This window comes from Leptodactylus fuscus, chromosome 11, assembly GCF_031893055.1.
Source record: "Leptodactylus fuscus isolate aLepFus1 chromosome 11, aLepFus1.hap2, whole genome shotgun sequence".
In the NCBI taxonomy this organism is placed as follows: Eukaryota; Metazoa; Chordata; class Amphibia; order Anura; family Leptodactylidae; genus Leptodactylus; species Leptodactylus fuscus.
Window position 1 is genome coordinate 39,250,702 of NC_134275.1, and position 21,094 is coordinate 39,271,795.

Consider the following 21,094-nt stretch of genomic DNA (forward strand, 5'->3'; position numbering starts at 1 on the left):
GGATGGGACGGTTCTCTTCCTCTTCTTGGATGTCTTGGGTTCTTCATCCGATGAGGTCAGGATGGGACATTGCTTCTTAGGTATCTTCTTCTTCTTGAAGATAAGATCTCCCTGTTCTTCGTCCTTCAGGTCCTGCTCATCAGCCGATGAGGACAGGACAACACGCTGTTTTTTCGGTGCTTTCTCCAGGACGCTCTGCTCATCAGCCGATGGGGCAGAGGTAGGTCTTCTTCTTTTCATCCTCCCACTTCTCTTCCTCAAAAAAATCTTCTCTTTATCACAATCCATTGAATCGCTCAGGTTCGCAGAAGTCTCCAGCGTCGCTAGTCAACTCCAACTGTCACTGTCACCTGCCGGTCACCGTGTCATTGGTCATGTGACCAGTAACTGACCAATAGAGTTCAGCCATATCGGCCATCAGGTGTATAATCTTTATATACAATGTAATGGACTTCATTTTCCATTCACTTTTGATCTTTGGAAAATACATTGGGAACTTTTATTAAACAAAATGTGGCAGAGAGGTGGAGGAATAATGTGTGTTAAGAAAATGGCAGCAGAAACATCCGCCATATTTATGTAAGACGTGTTCTGTGACATGTATGACTACTGTAATGACCTGGGACACCAAACAACATGTAATAGTCACACCCAATAAGATGCAGTGAGTAATGGCTAGTATATTATGTAGCGTGCACCATGGAAATAGATTTGGTGGGATTTGCTCCACATTTTGCTTTGTGATGTATAATTTTTATACTATGGATGAATGAGCCCATTTTATCACTTGTACTGAGATTTGTGGCACAACCAGTGGAAAATTCTGAAATACTACCGCTACTATGTGCCACATCGGGGGGGAAGTGGGAGATTAGGGAGGTAAATAAGTGGCTGAAGAACTGGTGTAGAATGGAGGGGTGTGGAGTTTTGGAGAACTGGGCTGATTTTACTGCTGTTTACACCCTGTATGGTAGAGATGTGCTACACTTTATTGGGGAGGGGGCAGCTGTGGTGGGGAAGAAGGTTGTAGGATATTTATTTAGGGACTGGGCGAAGGTAATTCCTGTATAGGAGGGGGAAATAGTGTAGATAGAGAATTGGGGCCAAGTAATGTAAGTGGGATGCGACCAGCTACGTACAATCCTTCCTATCGGTCGGGGCCGGGGAAGGGGGCCATGTCAAATGTTTGCCTTGGGGGCCAGCCATTCCTAGTTACACCACTGGGGGCAGCAATTGGATGAACTTGTCCAGCAGTTTTGTTCAGACTACAGATGTCCGAAATAAAACTGGTATTATTATACTCTGGGGTCTCTTCAGATAGGGGTATCACTTTTTTTCATTTTTTTTCAAGGAGGCGATGTTATTCATACTGTAGGGGGCACAATGAGGGGGGTATTATAGTGTGAGACTGGAAATGAGCTCTATTCTGAACATTATGGGCTTATTTTTATTAATTTCACAATGAAGATTTTTCTGTAAGGGCCACAATGAGGGGGCATTATACTGTGTGGGTACCATAAGGCGAACATTACAATTTAGTTGGGCTAAAATGAAGTGGTGATTATACTGTGGGTCACAATGAAGGGATTATACAGTGGCAGCGTGCCAAGGGGGGCATTATAATGTGGTACCATGATACCACGTCTCAGCCACTAAAGGGGCATTAAATTGTGTAGGGACTGAAAATGGAATATTTAGAAATGGATGGGGCAAAAGGGCGGTATGGGCGGGGCTGGTTGTGTGGCCTATAACCATACCTCCCAACCGTCCCGATTTCCGCGGGACATTCATGATTTGGGTGACATGTCCCGCGGTCCCGGTTGGAGGGTGGTATGTCCCGATTTCAACTCAGATCTGCGTCCAGAGGACTTGTAGACGCGATGTGCCAGGAGCCGGCGGCAGCGGCAAAGCGAGGAGCTGACACAGGTCAGCTCCTCACTTCAGCCGCATATGTGTCAGCGAGAGAGACACGCAGCGGCGAAGCGAGGAGCTGACCTGTGTCAGCTCCTTCCTTCAGCCGCATGTGTCAGTGAGAGAGGCGCGCAGAGAGCGGCGAGGGAGCGGAGGAGAAGGTAAGTTTAATGTGGAGGTGGAACGTGAATCTGGGGGCAGATGAAGGAGAGGACGGCATGACACTGGGGGCAGAGATGTGGGGACATGAATCTGGGGGCAGAGATGGAGAGGACATGAATCTGGGGGTAGAGATGTGGAGACATGAATCTGGGGGAAGAGATGGAGGGGGGACATGAATCTGGGGGCAGAGATGGAGGGGGGACATGAATCTGGGGGCAGAGATGTGGGGACATGAATCTGGGGGCAGAGATGGGGGACATGAATCTGGGGGCAGAGATGGAGGGGGGACATGAATCTGGGGGCAGAGATGGAGGGACATGAAACTGGGGGCAGAGATGTGGGGACATGAATCTGGGGGCAGAGATGGGGGACATGAATCTGGGGGCAGAGATGGGGGACATGAATCTGGGGGTAGAGATGGGGGACATGAATCTGGGGGCAGAGATGGGGGACATGAATCTGGGGGCAGAGGTGGGGGACATGAATCTGGGGGCAGAGATGGAGAGACATTAATCTGGGGGCAAAGATGGAGGGGACATGAATCTGTGGGTAGAGATGGGGGGACATGAATCTGAGGGCAGAGATGGGGGGACATGAATCTGGGGGCAGAGATGGAGGGGGGACATGAATCTGGGGGCAGAGATGGAGGGGGGACATGAATCTGGGGGCAGAGATGTGGGGACATGAATCTGGGGGAAGAGATGGGGGACATGAATCTGGGGGCAGAGATGGAGGGGGGACATGAATCTGGGGGCAGAGATGGAGGGACATGAAACTGGGGGCAGAGATGTGGGGACATGAATCTGGGGGCAGAGATGGGGGACATGAATCTGGGGGCAGAGATGGGGGACATGAATCTGGGGGCAGAGGTAGGGGACATGAATCTGGGGGCAGAGATGGAGGGACATGAAACTGGGGGCAGAGATGTGGGGACATGAATCTGGGGGCAGAGATGGAAGGGGGACATGAAACTGGGGGCAGATGAAGGGTGTATATGAAACTGGGGGAGAGATAGAAGTGGGAAATATAATTTACGGGTGACTGTAGGAGGATTATACTGTGTGCGGGCACATGAAAAATTAACGAATGGGCGGAGTCAACACAAAAGTGGGCAGGGCTAAATTTGCCGCGGCGCACTACGCGCGCCACACATTTTGTCCCTCTTTCAGTTCTTCAAAAGTTGGGAAGTATGTATAACTAACTACGCCACGGCACATATGAGCGCCACACATTTGGTCGGTTATTGAAAGTTGGGAGTCCTGTGTCCCTGTAGTTCACATCTGTGTTGAAGTCTCCATCACAGCGTCCGCCTGAAACTAGCAGACGAGAAAGTTCACTGATTTTACTTTTAAAACAATGGACCCCATTAAAGTCAGTGGGGTCTGTTAGGCTCAGGATGTATCCGCTATTGCAGCAGTCCGTCTGTCAGTTGTCCAGGTCACACCAGAACAATGAACAGACCGGCGCAGAACTGAAGTTAGCCATACACTACAGAGTCACATGCAATGAATTATTGTAGTTCAGAAATAGAAGAAATTGTGACAACTCAAGTAACAAGTGCGATTTAGTTTTCGGGCAGCGGGGGGCGCTAGTCCCGGCCATTTATCACCATTTGTAATCCTCCCATGTTTTCCATTCCAGTATCTGCCGCACTGTCTGGTAAGTGATGCTGCTCTGTCGCCACCTGCTGGTGACTCTGGAATGTTTGCTGCACTCCTGAGACTACAAGTCCCATCATGCCCGGGGACTCTTCCGTTTCGTGGAGGGGGGATCCGGTCACAGGGCTGCGGGCTTGTCTTCCTGCCTGTCCTTGGGCCGCTGCTGGTGGGGATGCTCCATGTTCGTGCAGGAGGAGAAGATATTCGCGGGCCGAGTGCTCAGGCTCCATGTCTGCACCATGGAGGGGGCCGAGTGGCTGGAGGAGGTGACGGAGGACATGACACTGGAGAGGCTGAAGGAGAGGTGTCTGAAACATGTAAGAGGCTGCCATGTACAGGAGGGGGCGCCACTGCTCATCAGTATACTGTATGGAGGGGAGGGCACTGCTCATCTGTATACTGTATGGAGGGGGCGGCGCTGCTCATCTGTATACTGTATGGAGGGGGCGGCACTGCTCATCCGTATACTGTATGGAGGGGGCGGCACTGCTCATCCGTATACTGTATGGAGGGGGCGGCACTGCTCATCCGTATACTGTATGGAGGGGGCGGCACTGCTCATCCGTATACTGTATGGAGGGAGCGGCACTGCTCATCCGTATACTGTATGGAGGGGGCGGCACTGCTCATCCGTATACTGTATGGAGGGGGCGGCACTGCTCATCCGTATACTGTATGGAGGGAGCGGCACTGCTCATCCGTATACTGTATGGAGGGGGCGGGACTGCTCATCTGTATACTGTATGGAGGGGGCGGCACTGCTCATCTGTATACTGTATGGAGGGAGCGGCACTGCTCATCTGTATACTGTATGGAGGGTCGGCACTGCTCATCTGTATACTTTATGGAGGGTCGGCACTGCTCATCTGTATACTGTATGGGGGGGGCACTGCTCATCTGTATACTGTATGGGGGGGGCACTGCTCATCTGTATACTGTATGGGGGGGGCACTGCTCATCTGTATACTGTATGGAGGGGCGACACTGCTCATCTGTATACTGTATGGAGGGGGAGACACTGCTCATCTGTATACTGTATGGGGGGGCACTGCTCATCTGTATACTGTATGGAGGGTCGGCACTGCTCATCTGTATACTGTATGGAGGGGGCGGCACTGCTCATCTGTATACTGTATGGAGGGGGCGGCACTGCTCATCTGTATACTGTATGGAGGGTCGGCACTGCTCATCTGTATACTGTATGGAGGGGGCGGCACTGCTCATCTGTATACTGTATGGAGGGAGCGGCACTGCTCATCTGTATACTGTATGGAGGGGGCGGCACTGCTCATCTGTATACTTTATGGAGGGTCGGCACTGCTCATCTGTATACTGTATGGGGGGGGCACTGCTCATCTGTATACTGTATGGAGGGGCGACACTGCTCATCTGTATACTGTATGGAGGGGCGACACTGCTCATCTGTATACTGTATGGAGGGGGAGACACTGCTCATCTGTATACTGTATGGGGGGGCACTGCTCATCTGTATACTGTATGGAGGGTCGGCACTGCTCATCTGTATACTGTATGGAGGGGGCGCCACTGCTCATCTGTATACTGTATGGAGGGGGCGGCACTGCTCATCTGTATACTGTATGGAGGGGTCGGCACTGCTCATCTGTATACTGTATGGAGGGTCGGCACTGCTCATCTGTATACTGTATGGAGGGGGCGCCACTGCTCATCTGTATACTGTATGGAGGGGGAGACACTGCTCATCTGTATACTGTATGGAGGGGGAGACACTGCTCATCTGTATACTGTATGGAGGGGGCGACACTGCTCATCTGTATACTGTATGGGGGGGGCACTGCTCATCTGTATACTGTATGGAGGGGTCGGCACTGCTCATCTGTATACTGTATGGAGGGTCGGCACTGCTCATCTGTATACTGTATGGAGGGGTCGGCACTGCTCATCTGTATACTGTATGGAGGGTCGGCACTGCTCATCTGTATACTGTATGGAGGGGGCGGCACTGCTCATCTGTATACTGTATGGAGGGATGTCGTATAATGTAGGGGTATCACCCATGTAATAGTGTAGGCTTTGTTGTAATAATGGGGGTATTGTCAGTCCTCTCCCACCACTCTTGTGTATGTTCATCAGTATGGAGGTTGTCAGGGCTCATAAATGAGGAGATTTTGGGTTATTAGCAGTGACCATAGCGACCAATCAGTTTGCTGCTTTCACTTTCCATCATGAGTATTACCTGTAATCTGGTTGCCTTGGGCAATAGGTGGGAATATGTATAAATCTTGCACTGACTGACATGCGTGCACTCCCTGCGGAGGGGGTTGAGTTACTACATGTATGAAATATATATGTTGATACATGAACCATAGTCCAGATGCCCTTCTAGGAAGCCTCTCCTGGCACATCCTCATCCATTATAGATGGACAGTCCTTCTAATTTATGTCTATGGATCCTAATGTAAAGGGGGGGGTTGTGTTGTCTAATACCCCACAGAGGTCATTCCCTATCATGGAATGTGTCCCGTCCCTCTTCTCAGGGTCCATTGATCACGTATTTATGGTGTATTTAGTGGCACAGAGTAGTGTCACCACAATGGCACCGCTTATCTTTTATGGCAGAAGTTTAGTATACATAATTCTGCCTGAGTTTCTGCCGTCTGCGCTGGCTTAAAGGGGTTGTCAAACAGTTTCCACTTATCCACAGGGTTTGAGATCACTTGGGATCCACGTATACAAGCCTGTGTCCACCTACGTGAATGGATTAGTGGTCACTCGTCTCCATTGCTGCATCTTTGATATATTCAGCTAAATGCTCTACCGGACGTATACGGTGGGTAGGGAAAAAAGTGTTGATGGGAAACAACTTAGAGGTTGTCCCATTACAGACACTTATCCCCTATCCCAAAGGTCAGTCCCTCAGCGATCAGGAGAACGGAGGTCCTAAAGTCCCCCTTCACCCTCCCTGCAAATGAAGTGCGAGTTTCCTTGTGTGACCAGCACTTCACTCACTTCTATGGGGAGATTGCAGTACCAGCAGCCCTATAGCAGTGAATAGAGCGCCAGGCTGGTGCACGGGCGCTTCATTCACATGGAGGATGCAGGGGGCCACTTTTGGGCCTCCATTCTCCTGATAACTCGGGGTCCCAACTGTTGAATTTTGCAGCTGGAACCGCCATGCAAAATGTGTCCCTGAAATCTTTCTTCTAGCAGGACTGTCTTATTAACCCTTTCCATTCTTCCTGCCATCTGATGACGGTCCCTGGACTGCTGCTTGTCACTGCCTCTCATGCTAGAGCTTTCTGTGCCGCCTGCTAATAATAAACCTTCTTATTTATAGATTGGAGCTGTCCTGTCAGGAGGATGCCCTGCTATTGATCTCCTCTCCTCTGGTTACCTAGGACATTGCCTGTCAGCCTCAGGAAATGACTCTATTACCATGTGCATGGCACAGTATATCTTACTGTATAGTCCCATCTGGTATGGAATATGTCATCACTTTGTGTTCAGTGGCGGCGCCAACACTGCATTCCTACATAACGGATGGCCAGGTAATGATTGCTGGTTGTTCAAGAAGTTCTGTCCTCACTGATCATAAAGTGATGGCATTTCCCAGCAGGTGTTACTACATGGCTGGATCCTTGATGCATGTTTCATGGAGGGCAGCACAGGCGAGAGGGGAGGCACTGACCTGGAGAATATGTCCTATGGACAATAGAAATATCCAGCATCAGATGCTGCAGCAGGTCTTGTGTTACAGGACCTCTGCGCTGGAGGAATATTTAGATGTGACAATCATGGGAGTTGTGGGTTCAGGGGAGAGCATTGTGGGAGTAGCACTTGGCGCTGACGTCATGCTTGGCTCCAGCAGGAGTTATCTGAGTAACAGATTCTACTGTACACTACAAAGCTTCACTGGGATTACTGCAACCAGAGACAGATAGTGTATCCCAAGTCTATGAGTGGACCTCTTGTGTCAGATTCATAAAATGACAGTCCCCAGAGGTGTCTTAGGGGGCGTTCACACTTGTGCTGCTGTCCACCCGCCCTGATTCTGCCTAAATCCCAGGAAAAACAGCTTGGGGACGGCTTGCCAGAAGTCAGTATAACAACCCCTTTATTTCAGTAGGTTTTTAAAGCTAACCACCGTGGTCTGTATCCAGCCTCTCCCTTAGATGTTGGAATGTATGTTACGTGATTTTTCCTTGTGATGTTACAGTGCATGACCTATGTAAATGCTTCGTCAGAGCCCACAGATCATGCAGCAATGCGAATCCCTTTAAGGAAGCAGAGAAACAATATCCTTGGTATTTATGCCATTGTTAACAGATGGTATCATTGCTTTATGCCCACAGTGTGCCCATGGAAGCCTGGAAGACCCCAAGAGCCTCACTCATCACAAGCTGGTCCATGCCTCTTCTGAGAGAGTTTTGTCTGATACCAAGACAGTTGCAGAAGAGAATATTCAGGACAGAGGTATCTCAGGACTGAGGGAACATGGCGGGTTGTACAGTGCGAAGGTTATAGTCTGTAGTATACAATCTTATCTGTCCTGTCCCCACAGATGTCTTGTTGTTAATCAAAAAGAGGGCTCCTCCCCCACCACCAAAGATGTCTGACGTATCAGCAGAAGAGAAGGTTGGTGGAAATTGTCCCCTGCTTTCTTTCACAGTAAGGGAGCGTTCATACTACCGTCAGTGTCCGATAGGTAATGTCTGCTGCTAATGTCCGTTCAAAGTCTTGCACGGACATTAGCAGCGGACACTAGCTGCGTCCGTGACATTTTTCATTCATTTAAATGGAGATCGGGTGCGTTGTTTTACAGTCCATGCCTGTCCTTAACTGTCCGTTCCTAAAGATGTCCGACTTTTCAAGTGGACAGCAAAACCCGACGTAGGTTTTTTTCTGTCTGCTGGAAAAGTCTGACATCTTTAGGAACAGACAGTTAAGGACAGGCATGGAGTGTAAAACAACGCACCCGATCTCCATTTAAATGAATGAAAAATGTCACAGACACAGCTAGTGTCCGCTGCTAATGTCCGTGCAAGATTTTGAACAGACCTTAGCAGCGGGCACTAGCTGTCGGACACTGACGGTAGTGTGAGCGCCCCCTAACAGTTATATAGTATAATTCTAGCCACCAGTAGGGGGCACTCACTTCATATCATATGCTTATAATCTGGCTCCTTCGATCTCATGTGTATGCATTGAGCCCCCCCTAGTGGTGGTTGCAGATAAACAGAATAAAATCATTTAAAGAGGTTCTCCAGTCTATCGTCACTTACTTCCTCTGAGGTTTTGTATTAGACCCTGTGTTATGTGATGGCCCCCAGGTCATGGTGGCCCTCCACCCCTATGACCTCTGCTAGTTACCTGTATCTTGAGGGTTGGATGAATACATCATTATAATAAGCCAGCCTTCATAATACAGGTAACTAGCAGTGGAGGGAGGAAGCGTAGTGACTTAGGGGCCAGGTGATGTGGTTGCTATCTGGTCGAATAACGGCAAAGATGACAGTGTGCTGAATTCAGAGAATGTAAAAGGTCCTCTTTAAGAAAAGTTTTAATAACCTTTACAGACTGACTTTTACTTTACAGCGGAAACAGGATCAAAAGGCCCCAGATAAGGACGCCATTCTCAAGGCTACTGCAGGTCTGCCGGCTCGTACTGCAGATCGCACGGTTGCTCATCACAACATGAGAGATGTGAGTACTGTGTAGCCCCATAATCTGTTCTTGCCATAGCGTGCCTAGAGCTTTCAGAACCTTTTTTGCAGTGTCTGATACTTGAATGAAACAGACATTCGTTCTGTGGCTGCCTAGCAGAGGCAGCAGGTTTCAGGAGAGCCATATTCTACCAATATGCGGTCAGTCATATCACTGGAACCTTCTGTACCAAGTTACCAACTTGTACACATTGTGCAGTGATTTCGGGAGGTTGTAGTATTGCACAGTCCCCTTTACAAAATCATTGAGCAGTCCCACATAGTGGGAGCTTTCCAGTGAGTCCTGAGCCCCAAGTTTATAGTATGTTTCTATATTTTCCTGTACACATCTCATCTCCCAATCCTTCATGCAGATTTTTGATCTCAGGATTAAAGTTTGTCCATCTCATGCAGTTTCAGACTGAGCTTCGGAAGATCTTGGTGTCTCTTATTGAAGTTGCCCAGAAGTTGCTAGCACTGAACCCTGATGCAGTCGAACTCTTTAAAAAGGCAAATGGCAAGTATGGGTTAATATTTGTGCATCCTTTCGCCTCCTGCAGGTTTGGTGAGGTCTCACAGCTAGCTGAATTGTATGTACTGCATGGCCGCACTATGTCCTGCCCGACTCAAGTCTTGCTTTTCCTTCACTTCAGCCATGTTAGATGAGGATGAAGAGGATCGAGTGGATGAAGTAGCGTTAAGACACCTCACAGAGATGGGATTCCCGGAAAGCCGAGCAGTGAAGGCCCTCCGGTTAAATCAGTAGGTACCTTCTGGTGACTGGTAATAGGACTGTGTAGAAGTCTGTAGTATTAGATGGGTTGGCGGCGTCTCTTCTCAGCATGTTATTTCTAATTCTGATCTGTCGTTTGCTTTTTCAGCATGTCGGTGACACAGGCCATGGAGTGGTTGATTGAACATGCTGATGATCCAACAGCAGATACACCTCTACCAAATGAGAACATATCAGAGGTGGCTGGTGCTTCAGCATCAGCAGACTCAAGATCACTTCAAGGAGCTACTGCAGAAGACCCTAAGGATGAGCTTACTGAAATTTTTAAGAAAATCCGGCGGAAACGAGAGTTTCGTCCTGACCCCCGTGTAAGTGAAATGTTTATACGTAAAACAGCTGGGACAGGGGGATTTCATTAGGGTGTGACAGAATGATGGGGGTCTGACCCCTAGGTCCTTCCTAAGCACTAGGTATTCTGCCCCTATGTTTTAGTCCAAGAGATGTCCGTTTGTCCGAGATGTCCGGAGGTTAAATACTGAAGTATTCTTAGGGGACCCCACAGATGAGTTGCTCACACTAGCATTCATATGATTGTAACTTACACTTCACAGGCCAATGACTTAGGTTCATTTGTCACGTAGCCCGCATGTAGTAGTCCCATAGAAGTGTATTTGGATGAGCTGCAATACCAAGCACAACCACTATACAATGTACTGTATGCCGCAGTGCTAACCATAATATTGTGGTCTCTTCAAACAGCAGAATGGTGTGGTCCGGGGTCCTGGATACCCTCCAATCTGATACCGATGACCTATCCTAAGGATAGGTCATCAGTATTGCAATCCTGAGACACCATTTTAATGTTGGATAAACGTGGCTCTGCTGTATCTGTGTATCTTTTTCAGACGACATATGACAATAACCTACTTTTACATAGACATAAAGGTTGAATATTGTTCATTCTTAGGTTGTTTTTTTTTTTTAAAAAAAACTCGTTTTATTGAGAAAGTATATAACAAATTACAGTACAAGAAAAAATAAGACCTAAGAGATGGCAAAGGGTGCACAATCCAAAGCAACCTTGGACCAAAAAATCTTGTCAAACAGAAAAAGAACCAAAAACCATGCTGCAAAGTCCATATTAGTAATTGAAGGTTTGCGAAAATCATCCAGTAGAAAGTCAAGAGAGGTATCAATCTCCATCCAACCTGCTGAGGACGAGAGTAGAAAACAAGAGAGACAACAGAAAAACATGCACCGAAACATACACGTTACTCCAAATGCAGTATAAGCATGGACCAGAGTCACCCCTTGAACATCTAAGGAACAAGTGCATTCAGGGCAGAGCGAAAAGAATGGTCAGTATACAGGGTCAAGGGAGAGTCGCACCACGGGCCCCAAACCTTACAAAATTTTTGAGGGCAGAGCCTGCCTTTATATACTACTTTATTATACGGGACAATGGAGTTCACCAGCTTCCGCCACATGCGGAGGGAGGGGTGTCTGGGAGCCATTCATCGCAGGGCAATCGTCTTCCTGGCTAAGAAAAGCGATTCCCGTAAAAAGATACGTCAGTGGTACGGCCATACCTCTTCATCTAAAACTACGAACAGACATACTTCAGGTAAGAGTGGAATCGGAGTGCCCAGTATATCAGATAACAGGCCTACGACCTCGGACCAGAAACCTTTAATGATCGGACACTCCTAGATCATGTGCCAAAAATCAGCATATATACCAGTACATTGCAAGCACCCAGGGTGTCTCAACCTTCCCATTTTGTGTAAGCGTGCAGGAGTCAGATAGCTTTGATGCAGGATGTAAACTTGTATCAGCTTATTATTAGTAGCAGGGGAAACAAACTGTGCTGACTCCAGAAGATCAGAGAAAGTATCGTCTGTGAGATCGGGGATAAGAGTGCGCCATCTCAGCAAAGCAGGGGTTTCCAAACTAGACATCTTAACCCGTATGAGATGGTCATACAATGTCGAGATAAGACCTTGAAGACTCTGGGAACGGAGCACCCCTATAAGAGGATATGCTGAAATGGTTACACTAGGTGAGGGGAACTGTGTAGAAATAGCATGCCTGATTTGGAGAAATCTATAGAACTGGGAACGGGGGATACCAAACTGGGCGCTTAGGGATTCAAAAGTACAGAAAGCCCCTTGGTCATAAACATCAGCTAGGGACAGAACACCAAACTGCTTCCAACTCTGTTGCACCCGGGAGGGCAAATAGTTCTGGCAGTCCCGGATTATCCCACATCGGGATCTCAATAGGGACACATTTTTAGGTTTACTTCCTTTTGAAACAAGTTTGATAGATTTTCTGTTGTTTTTTTCCACTCACATGCAGAGCTAGTTTTTCTTGCTCATACAAGCGGATTATCACCAGCCCATTATCAGACATGCAGGTTATTACCTTCACTCTATATAATAGCCATCTAACCACCCACAATGCACTGAGCTCTAGTATCAAAAACTAGCAGAATTTAGCTTTAGGCATCAGTGGTGAAGAAATCGTCCTATAACTCATAGTAGTGCTGAGACGATGTAGATTTTTGAGAGGTTGGAGTCATTCTTATAATTTTTTTTGCTTTCTAGGCTGTTATAGCTTTGATGGAAATGGGATTTGATGAAAAAGAAGTTATTGATGCCCTTCGTGTGAACAACAATCAGCAGGACGCCGCAGTGAGTATTAATACTGACACTACTGCGCAGCAGTTTATTCTGTGCATTGGTTGCTACTTTTTGCAAAGGTGGATAGAGAGCAAGGTGGCCGGGGAGGGGGTGGGGGATGCCTCAGCCTGGATAATCTATTATATCTCACTGGTATGAGTTATACATGACATATACGCCAGTTCTTGACTAGATTAAACTTCAGTTTTGGTGCACGGGTGTGTGTCTGCATTATTAAGAGAACAGAACCTCTTTATAATTTAGGTGCACCTTTTATCACTAATCTAAACACCCTCCCACCTCCTACTTTATAAATTACTTAATTAAATTAAAATGTTCTATTTACTCATATCACTGGGGCAGTCATGTGACTGCCTCCGGGATATTAGCTGGTTATTCGGTGACTATCCATTTCCGGAAATGGAATGTCACTACTACTAGCCCCCATCCATTCCATCATACCTTCCAGGCTTCTTCCTGAGGGACTGCTGCTCCTTCTTTTCTGAATGCTGGCGCAGTAGAGGTGAATCGTCGCTGAAGAGCAGCGCTGGGACAAGAGCGCGTACCAGCAGTCAGAAAAGAATTATGGGCCCGGCCGCAGGAAGAAGCCTGGGTGGAAGGAAGAGAGATAAGTATATAATGGGGTCGGGGGTTTAGGCTGAGTAGGTTGGGAAGAGCTAGTAGCGGGTGGGATAGCTAGAGAGAAAAGGAGGGGGTGTATGAGAGGGGGTGATTGAGGTGAGAGATAGCTAGTGGAAGTTACATAGCAGGAAGCTGAACCAAGTAAACAAATGTAGAAGGTACCAGGAGCTCCCAGAGACACCCAGAAATCATTCCAAGCAGTCTATAAACTTGGTGTCTGACTGTCTGTAGTTCTGCCTGATATAGTTATGGGATGTGATGTAATCCAAAACCTGATGCTCAACCAGTCTCCTCTTATTACAGTGTGAATGGCTACTAGGAGACAAGAAACCTTCACCAGAGGATTTGGACAAAGGGATTGATACCTCTAGTCCTTTATTTCAAGCCATCCTTGACAACCCTGTTGTACAACTAGGGCTAACCAACCCTAAAACTCTACTAGGTAAGTGCCTCACTGGACCAGATGTGCTCATTTCTGCAGTGCCCCTTGTGATCAGCTGATATACCCTGGGCCATTCACTGCTACAGGAAATGCCAGTCACTGGCAGCAAATGTTTAGCCTTTTCCCGCTATGGGACAAATTATAAAATTTGATGTTTTGATGGCTTATTCTTCAAAATTTTTTGGAATGCGAAACGGCGGTTCAACCATTTTGGTTTTTTTTTCTCAATACAGCATAGCAAAAATTATTTTATATGTTTATTTTTAACGCTTATATTTTTTTAGTTCCCATTGGGGGCTGTATTGCGGTCTATGGCAAAATTCCTGTGTATCTATTGCTATATGCAAGCCTCAATACATGCATTACCATGATAGGTCAGGGAGACTTCGTAAGGCTACTGGGTGCCATAGAGATGGAGGAAAGTAAGAGAAGCAACAGAAAGGGATTAATGTCTGCGAATCAGAGGAGACTCTTATCATAGGCAATACTGCCAAGATCTAGCAGATACGTTCCCTGCTCTGCTTTTGTGGTGGATGTTGGGAAGGGGTTAATTTCTCTGCAGGGAAGATTCAGGATCACACATATTACACATTTCAATCAATGGACTGTCTGTGTGATGCTAAACAGGACAGGTCCTACAAAGAGAGAGACGCCTGTATCCGCTCCTCGCTCTGGACAAGATATGAAAATTCTGAATATGTGACCCCCTAACATATAAAAGATATATTTATAGGAAATCTGTCGGCTCTGCTATGGTGGCCTCTCTAATTTCAGCGGTCTATCATTGATGTGTATGTTGTAGTGTGTTGTAAAGTACACGGCCAGTACTGCCAGTGACCTTCATAATCTGCAAACACTCCCCCAATTATCAGTAGCACCCCGTGTCTACAGCCAATAGTCAGGGTAAAATGAACATTACTGGGGTTATTGTATAAACCTGGGTTTCCACCATATATCTATTTAGTAGTTGGATTTTTTTTTTTCCTGTGCTCTCTCCATTCAGAGAGATTCAGTGTCTCCGGTAATCCCAGTGTAGGTACAGTTACAGGAGATATGTCATAGGATCTATATTGTACCAGTCCCCAGCTGACAGATATAGTACAGGCCCGTGCCAGGGCTGAAATAGCAACACTCTAAATACTTTGCCCTTCTTTGAGTTCACAGCCTTGTGACGGAGTCAGGGTTGCACATCCTGCCCTTTTACAATCTCTCTTTTCTACAATACTCCTTCATTTATTTTATGTAAGTGATGCATGCAGTGGTTGTCACCCAGCTTTCCCAGGAACAGATGAAACTGAGAAATCAAATTGTAGACATTTTTAGCTGCCGGAAGATGCAACTTTAAAGCTTTTTTTCTACGGCATCATATGACAGTTGTTTTCATCCATAGGCATCTTTGGCCTTGTCCAATATGAGTGTGCAATGGCCTACCATAGAGGAAAACTGTGGGTTACTGAAGGGAGGGGGCTCATTCCTGTGATACATTGTAATTACATGCAGTCACCACTAGGGAAAGCATGCAGATTTATATCCTTATCTTTAGAATTGAGCACCTCCTAGCGGTAGCAGCATCTGTCTGTTAAAGGGGTATTTCAAACAAATTTAAGTTGCATTTTGTCGGTGTCCATCCGTTCAGACCCCAACTGATCAGGTATACAGGGGAGGTGTTTTTTTTTTTTTTTTTTTTTTGCCCCATTCAGAGTGCCAGAGATAACAGAACTAGCTGTATTGTAGGCAATTTAACAGTGCGCAGCCGCTCGATTTCCCTAACCTACATTTTTTTGGCCTGGCTAGCCACTGCTTTCTTTATCAAAATTATCCAGGTAAGCCGGGATCAGGCTGCATTCTGAAAGGTGATGCCTCTGATGAGAGAAACCCCTTTCAGGCTGGGGCCCCACAGGTCGGAAATGGCGTAGGAAAAATGGCAGCTTTTTACATTTACTGCAAAGTGGATGGGATTCTTGCAAATCCCATGCCCACTTTGAGGTAAAAACCGCAACGTGGACACGCCGCGATTTCCAAAACCGGCGTGATTTTGGAAATCGCAGCATATTAATTATATCTACAAAAACGCCGGTGGTTACCCATAGATATAATTGTTCCAGAAAGTCAGCGGAGGAAAACCCAGTGAGCTTACTGTTTAAAGTGCTGCAGGAAGAACTGCGATGCGTTGCTGACAAGTTTTTTTCCGCAGTGCTTTATAGTTGCGGTTCGTCTCGTGGGGCCTTAGCCTCAAGGGGTTTTCTGGGACTTATATATTGATGACCTGTCCTTTGGATAGGTTATCAATATTAGATTAGTGGGTGCCTAACACCTAGGCACCCAACAGACCAGCTGGTTTAAAGAGTCCGCATTGTTGGTTAGAGTGCTACAGGCTCTTCACTGAATCCCAGGCACAGTGATGCTCTTGAACCATGTGTCTGATAACTGTAACGTCATAAGCACAGGGAATTGGTTGCAATGTGTCCTCTGCAAACAGCTGATTGGTGGGGGTCCTGCATGTCGTCCCTCTATGATCCCATATTGACGATAGGTCATCAATACATAAGTCCTAGAAAACCCCTTTAATTTTACTGTGAAACTCGCTATATCCATCTGTTGTAGTTTTCAGCTCACCCAACATAGTCTGCTCCTCACTCCTTCACTAAATGATGTGCTTTCCTTTGCAGCGTTTGAAGATATGCTTGAAAACCCATTGAACAGTACACAGTGGATGAACGACCCCGAGACCGGCCCTGTAATGTTACAGATATCTAGGATTTTCCAAACCTTAAACCGCACGTAGGGGGCACTGCCCTCCCTGAAGAAGATCCCCCATTTTCTATGTCTCTGGACTTGGGGAAAGTGCGAAAACCAAAACCTTACTGATGATTTTTTTAAGCTACTCTGGGCCTGTGTCAGTTCTTGCTCAGGAGAGTGTGAGTGTGTTGCTTCATTAACCTTCTCATCAATTCTACTTATACTTGTGATGTTATTTGGGTTGTTTTGTGATTAGACCAGGCAGGTGATCACTGGGATTCTATGCTTTGGGATTACGGTGTGGTATTGTCATGTGCTTTCCTACTTTGAAAATGGGAAAATCGACTGGGACGACCACCATGATGCCTTTCAACATCTCTCTAGCTCCTCCTAACAACCTTGGTACACTTCCCCTTGATATATCACCCAATGCAAGGCCTTATAGGTGGCCAATTATCAGATGTCCTGCTGCATCAGACAGTCATAGAAAGGTATATAAAACTTACCTGAAGGTACGAACATGTCCAGTAGGAAATACTAACCTAATATATGCTGCTAGCACTTTTATAATGGGGACCCCAGTTTAGACAGCTGCTTATAGAAGGGCTTCTGAATTGGAGACCCTCCCTCTATCAATTTTAAGGAAGAGTTTCTGTAAGGAACAGCCAAGGCTGTCATTGCCTTGCATTGTGTGACATTATATGGAGAGTCCATTGATTTCCCTGGGCACTATGTAAGGCATTGCAGGTAGCCAGTAGTGGGACCCATGCAATATGCGTATTGTCCTATTTTCTTAGTGTTAGGGATGCTAGTTTAGTCCATGCAAGAAGCTAGTGCTGTACTATCAGAATTTCTAGACGGTAGGAAGTTTGAGTAGTGCTGCACCTTGGTCAGATGTGGGTAATACAGACAGTGCATTTTAAGGGTGTCAACGTGAGTGGACAGGAGTGAAGCTGATGGCCACGCCATCAAGGGTCAGAGCATGGAGCCAAAGGCTGTACCAGGAGAGGACAGACGGTGTAACTGTTTGTTTCATCCTGAAAGGTCAGGGAGTGGAGATGATCCTTGCATTATGAAAGGTCAGGGGATGGAGCTGATCCCTGCATCCTGAAATGTCAAATGGTGAAAGCAATCTCTACACTATGAAAGGACAAGGGGAGTTGCCAATCCCTTTACCATGCAAATTCAGGGGGGGGAAACAATCCCTGTGTCATGATAGGTCATGGTGAAGTCTATGGCTGCACCATGGAAGGATGGGGTGGAGCTAATGGCTACACCATAGAGGGTTACGAGTGGAGTTGATCATGTCACCCTGGGGTGGTTAGGATGGAGCAGGCAGCTGCAATGTGGAGACTGTGGTTAAACCCTGGTTTCGACCATATCAATTCTGCATGTGGGGGGTAAAAACTCTTTAAAACCTCAAGCATATTATCTGCAAGTGAATGTATCAATTCAGAGCGCTACAGTCTTTGTTTTTCCAGTTTCTATCGGCCACCAGAGCATGCTGTGACTTATAGTCCACTGGTAGCCTATTTACAGGACTTCTAAGCAGCCAAGATCTGGACATTGCATTTCTACTACTTCTTCAACATAACAGGTTACAGAAAGCCGAAATATTACATATGCAAAATCCATATACCTCCGGAGCTGCTGCAAGTAACCTGAGGCGGGAAGACTTACACTCCTGTCCGCCATGCTATGAGTACCAGGGACTTACTGTCACATGGACGCTTCTGTAGTCACCAGATAGTCGGGCGGTTTTTAATTTATTTGATTGGCTTTTGTTCTTCTGTGTTTGTGTGTGCGCTCGCACCAGATCATGGACTTTTTCTGGTCGTTTTGTATTTTTTAATTTTTGGAAAAATATATTTAAATGAAACAATACAAAAGGCACGAATGGTTAATGCGGCAGGAAAACAATATGACACCCTAAATGGTCTCTTGTTTATTTCTTGTAATCTGTTCCTGGGAAAGATGGGTGAAAAACAATATTTTTGCATTATTACATCCACTAAGGCTTATTGAGTATTTCTACATTACTTCGTAAAGGGGTTGTCCACCTTTACACATTGATGGTCTTTTCTTAGGGAAGGCCATTGATCTCAGATTGCTGAGGGTCCATTTGCACCCCTGGCATACAGCAGATTTAGGGTATGTTCTGATTCTGCCTCCCATTCTTTTCAATGGGATGCAGAGATCAGAGCAGGACGCTGCAGACATGAATGCCCTGCTCGACCTTGCCACAGTGTACACAGCTAAGTCTTCCACGGAGGCTCCCTACTGATAAAGCCAATTCATCTGGGCCTAACCCGTGGCAGGGAGGCTGAGGTCTGCCTCAAATTTCTCTTCAACTGACTTGGAGCATTGTACAGATCTTAAGAGTTTTTACAGCTGAGGGACTGTTACAATTATATCGAGACTCAACTATTCACTTTGAGCTAAATAATATGAACTCCAGGCTGAAACGTTATAGCAAACTATCAGGAAAGGAAAGGGATGAGCGATGGATATATTTGGGATTGCTTACGCTCCATGCAATTGTGGCAAATCCTCTGCTGTTAGAAAGATACAGTCCTATGAAAAAGTTTGGGCACCCCTATTAATCTTAATCATTTTTAGTTCTAAATATTTTGGTATTTGCAACAGCCATTTCAGTTTGATATATCTAATAACTGATGGACACAGTAATATTTCAGGATTGAAATGAGGTTTATTGTACTAACAGAAAATGCGCAATATGCATTAAACCAAAATTTGACCGGTGCAAAAGTATGGGCACCTCAACAGAAAAGTGACATTAATATTTAGTAGATTCTCCTTTTGCAAAGATAACAGCCTCTAGTCGCTTCCTGTAGCTTTTAATCAGTTCCTGGATCCTGGATAAAGGTATTTTGGACAAACAATTCAAGTTCAGTTAAGTTAGATGGTCGTCGAGCATGGACAGCCCGCTTCAAATCATCCCACAGATGTTCAATGATATTCAGGTCTGGGGACTGGGATGGCCATTCCAGAACATTGTAATTGTTCCTCTGCATGAATGCCTGAGGATTTGGAGCGGTGTTTTGGATCATTGTCTTGCTGAAATATCCATCCCCGGCGTAACTTCAACTTCGTCACTGATTCTTGAACATTATTCTCAAGAATCTGCTGATACTGAGTGGAACCCATGCGACTCTCAACTTTAACAAGATTCCCGATGCCGGCATTGGCCACACAGCCCCAAAGCATGATGGAACCTCCACCAAATTTTACAGTGGGTAGCATGTGTTTTTCTTGGAATGCTGTTTCTTTTTGGACGCCATGCATAACGCCTTTTTTTATAACCAAACAACTCAATTTTTGTTTCCAAAATGAAGCTGCCTTGTCCAAATGTGCTTTTTCATACCTCAGGCAACTCTATTTGTGGCGTACGTGCAGAAACGGCTTCTTTCTCATCACTCTCCCATACAGCTTCTATTTGTGCAAAGTGCGCTGTATAGTTGACCGATGCACAGTGACACCATCTGCAGCAAGATGATGCTGCAGCTCTTTGGAGGTGGTCTGTGGATTGTCCTTGACTGTTCTCACCATTCTTCTTCTCTGCCTTTCTGATATTTTTCTTGGCCTGCCACTTCTGGGCTTAACAAGAACTGTCCCTGTGGTCTTCCATTTCCTTACTATGTTCCTCACAGTGGAAACTGACAGGTTAAATCTCTGAGACAACTTTTTGTATCCTTCCCCTGAACAACTATGTTGAACAATCTTTGTTTTCAGATCATTTGAGAGCGGGCTGTCCATGTTCGGCGACCATCAAACTTAACTGAACTTGAATTGTTTTGTAGAAAGAAATGGTCCAAAATACCTTTATCCAGGATCCAGGAACTGATTAAAAGCTACAGGAAGCGACTAGAGGCTGTTATCTTTGCAAAAGGAGGATGTACTAAATATTAATGTCACTTTTCTGTTGAGGTGCCCATATTTTTGCACCGGTCAAATTTTGGTTTAATGCATATTGCGCATTTTCTGTTAGTACAATAAACCTCATTTCAATCCTGAAATATTACTGTGTCCATCAGTTATTAGATATATCAAACTGAAATGGCTGTTGCAAACACCAAAATATTTAGAACTAAAAATGATTAAGATTAATAGGGGTGCCCAAACTTTTTCATAGGACTGTATATTAGGCCTGGGCTGGGTTTTAGAGTCAGGATATAACTTGGGGTTATAGTAAAGGTATTTGATGATCCCCGCCTTGTCCAGAACCTACTGTATACATTATTCTTTCTAAACCAAAAGCTGAAAGCATATAGCAAGGATTTTCCTATGGTCCGTGGCTGTATTGTGCCCAATGGGAGATAGTTATGAAGAAAAGAACAATAGAAGCTTCAGCAATGGTGACTGCGGTCCGAAAACAAGAGTCAACCAGGATATTTCATCTCTGGGGTTGTAGGCTGTATGGCTTT

General features: G+C 46.1%; 1 protein-coding gene across 1 annotated transcript; it reads left to right on the forward strand.

The window, feature by feature from the left end:
- The first annotated feature begins 3,827 nt into the window (after positions 1 to 3,827).
- UBAC1 (UBA domain containing 1) lies at positions 3,828 to 18,598 on the forward strand. The gene is made up of 10 exons (XM_075260340.1): positions 3,828 to 4,048; positions 8,063 to 8,183; positions 8,272 to 8,345; positions 9,306 to 9,413; positions 9,827 to 9,929; positions 10,066 to 10,174; positions 10,294 to 10,513; positions 12,752 to 12,838; positions 13,772 to 13,910; positions 16,580 to 18,598. Exons 1-10 carry the CDS (start codon positions 3,911 to 3,913, stop codon positions 16,693 to 16,695), a joined length of 1,215 nt encoding a protein of 404 aa, XP_075116441.1. The 5' UTR covers positions 3,828 to 3,910; the 3' UTR covers positions 16,696 to 18,598.
- Positions 18,599 to 21,094: the final 2,496 nt, after the last annotated feature.

What these genes read in the sequence shown, in the direction of transcription:
- UBAC1 (XM_075260340.1), top strand. Translation starts at nt 3,911, where the DNA reads ATGTTCGTGCAGGAGGAGAAGATATTCGCGGGCCGAGTGCTCAGGCTC. An exon ending in ACTCTTTAAAAAGGCAAATG is followed by an intron (nt 9,930 to 10,065) that starts GCAAGTATGGGT and finishes CCTTCACTTCAG; the next exon opens with CCATGTTAGATGAGGATGAA. An exon ending in AAGGCCCTCCGGTTAAATCA is followed by an intron (nt 10,175 to 10,293) that starts GTAGGTACCTTC and finishes TTGCTTTTTCAG; the next exon opens with CATGTCGGTGACACAGGCCA.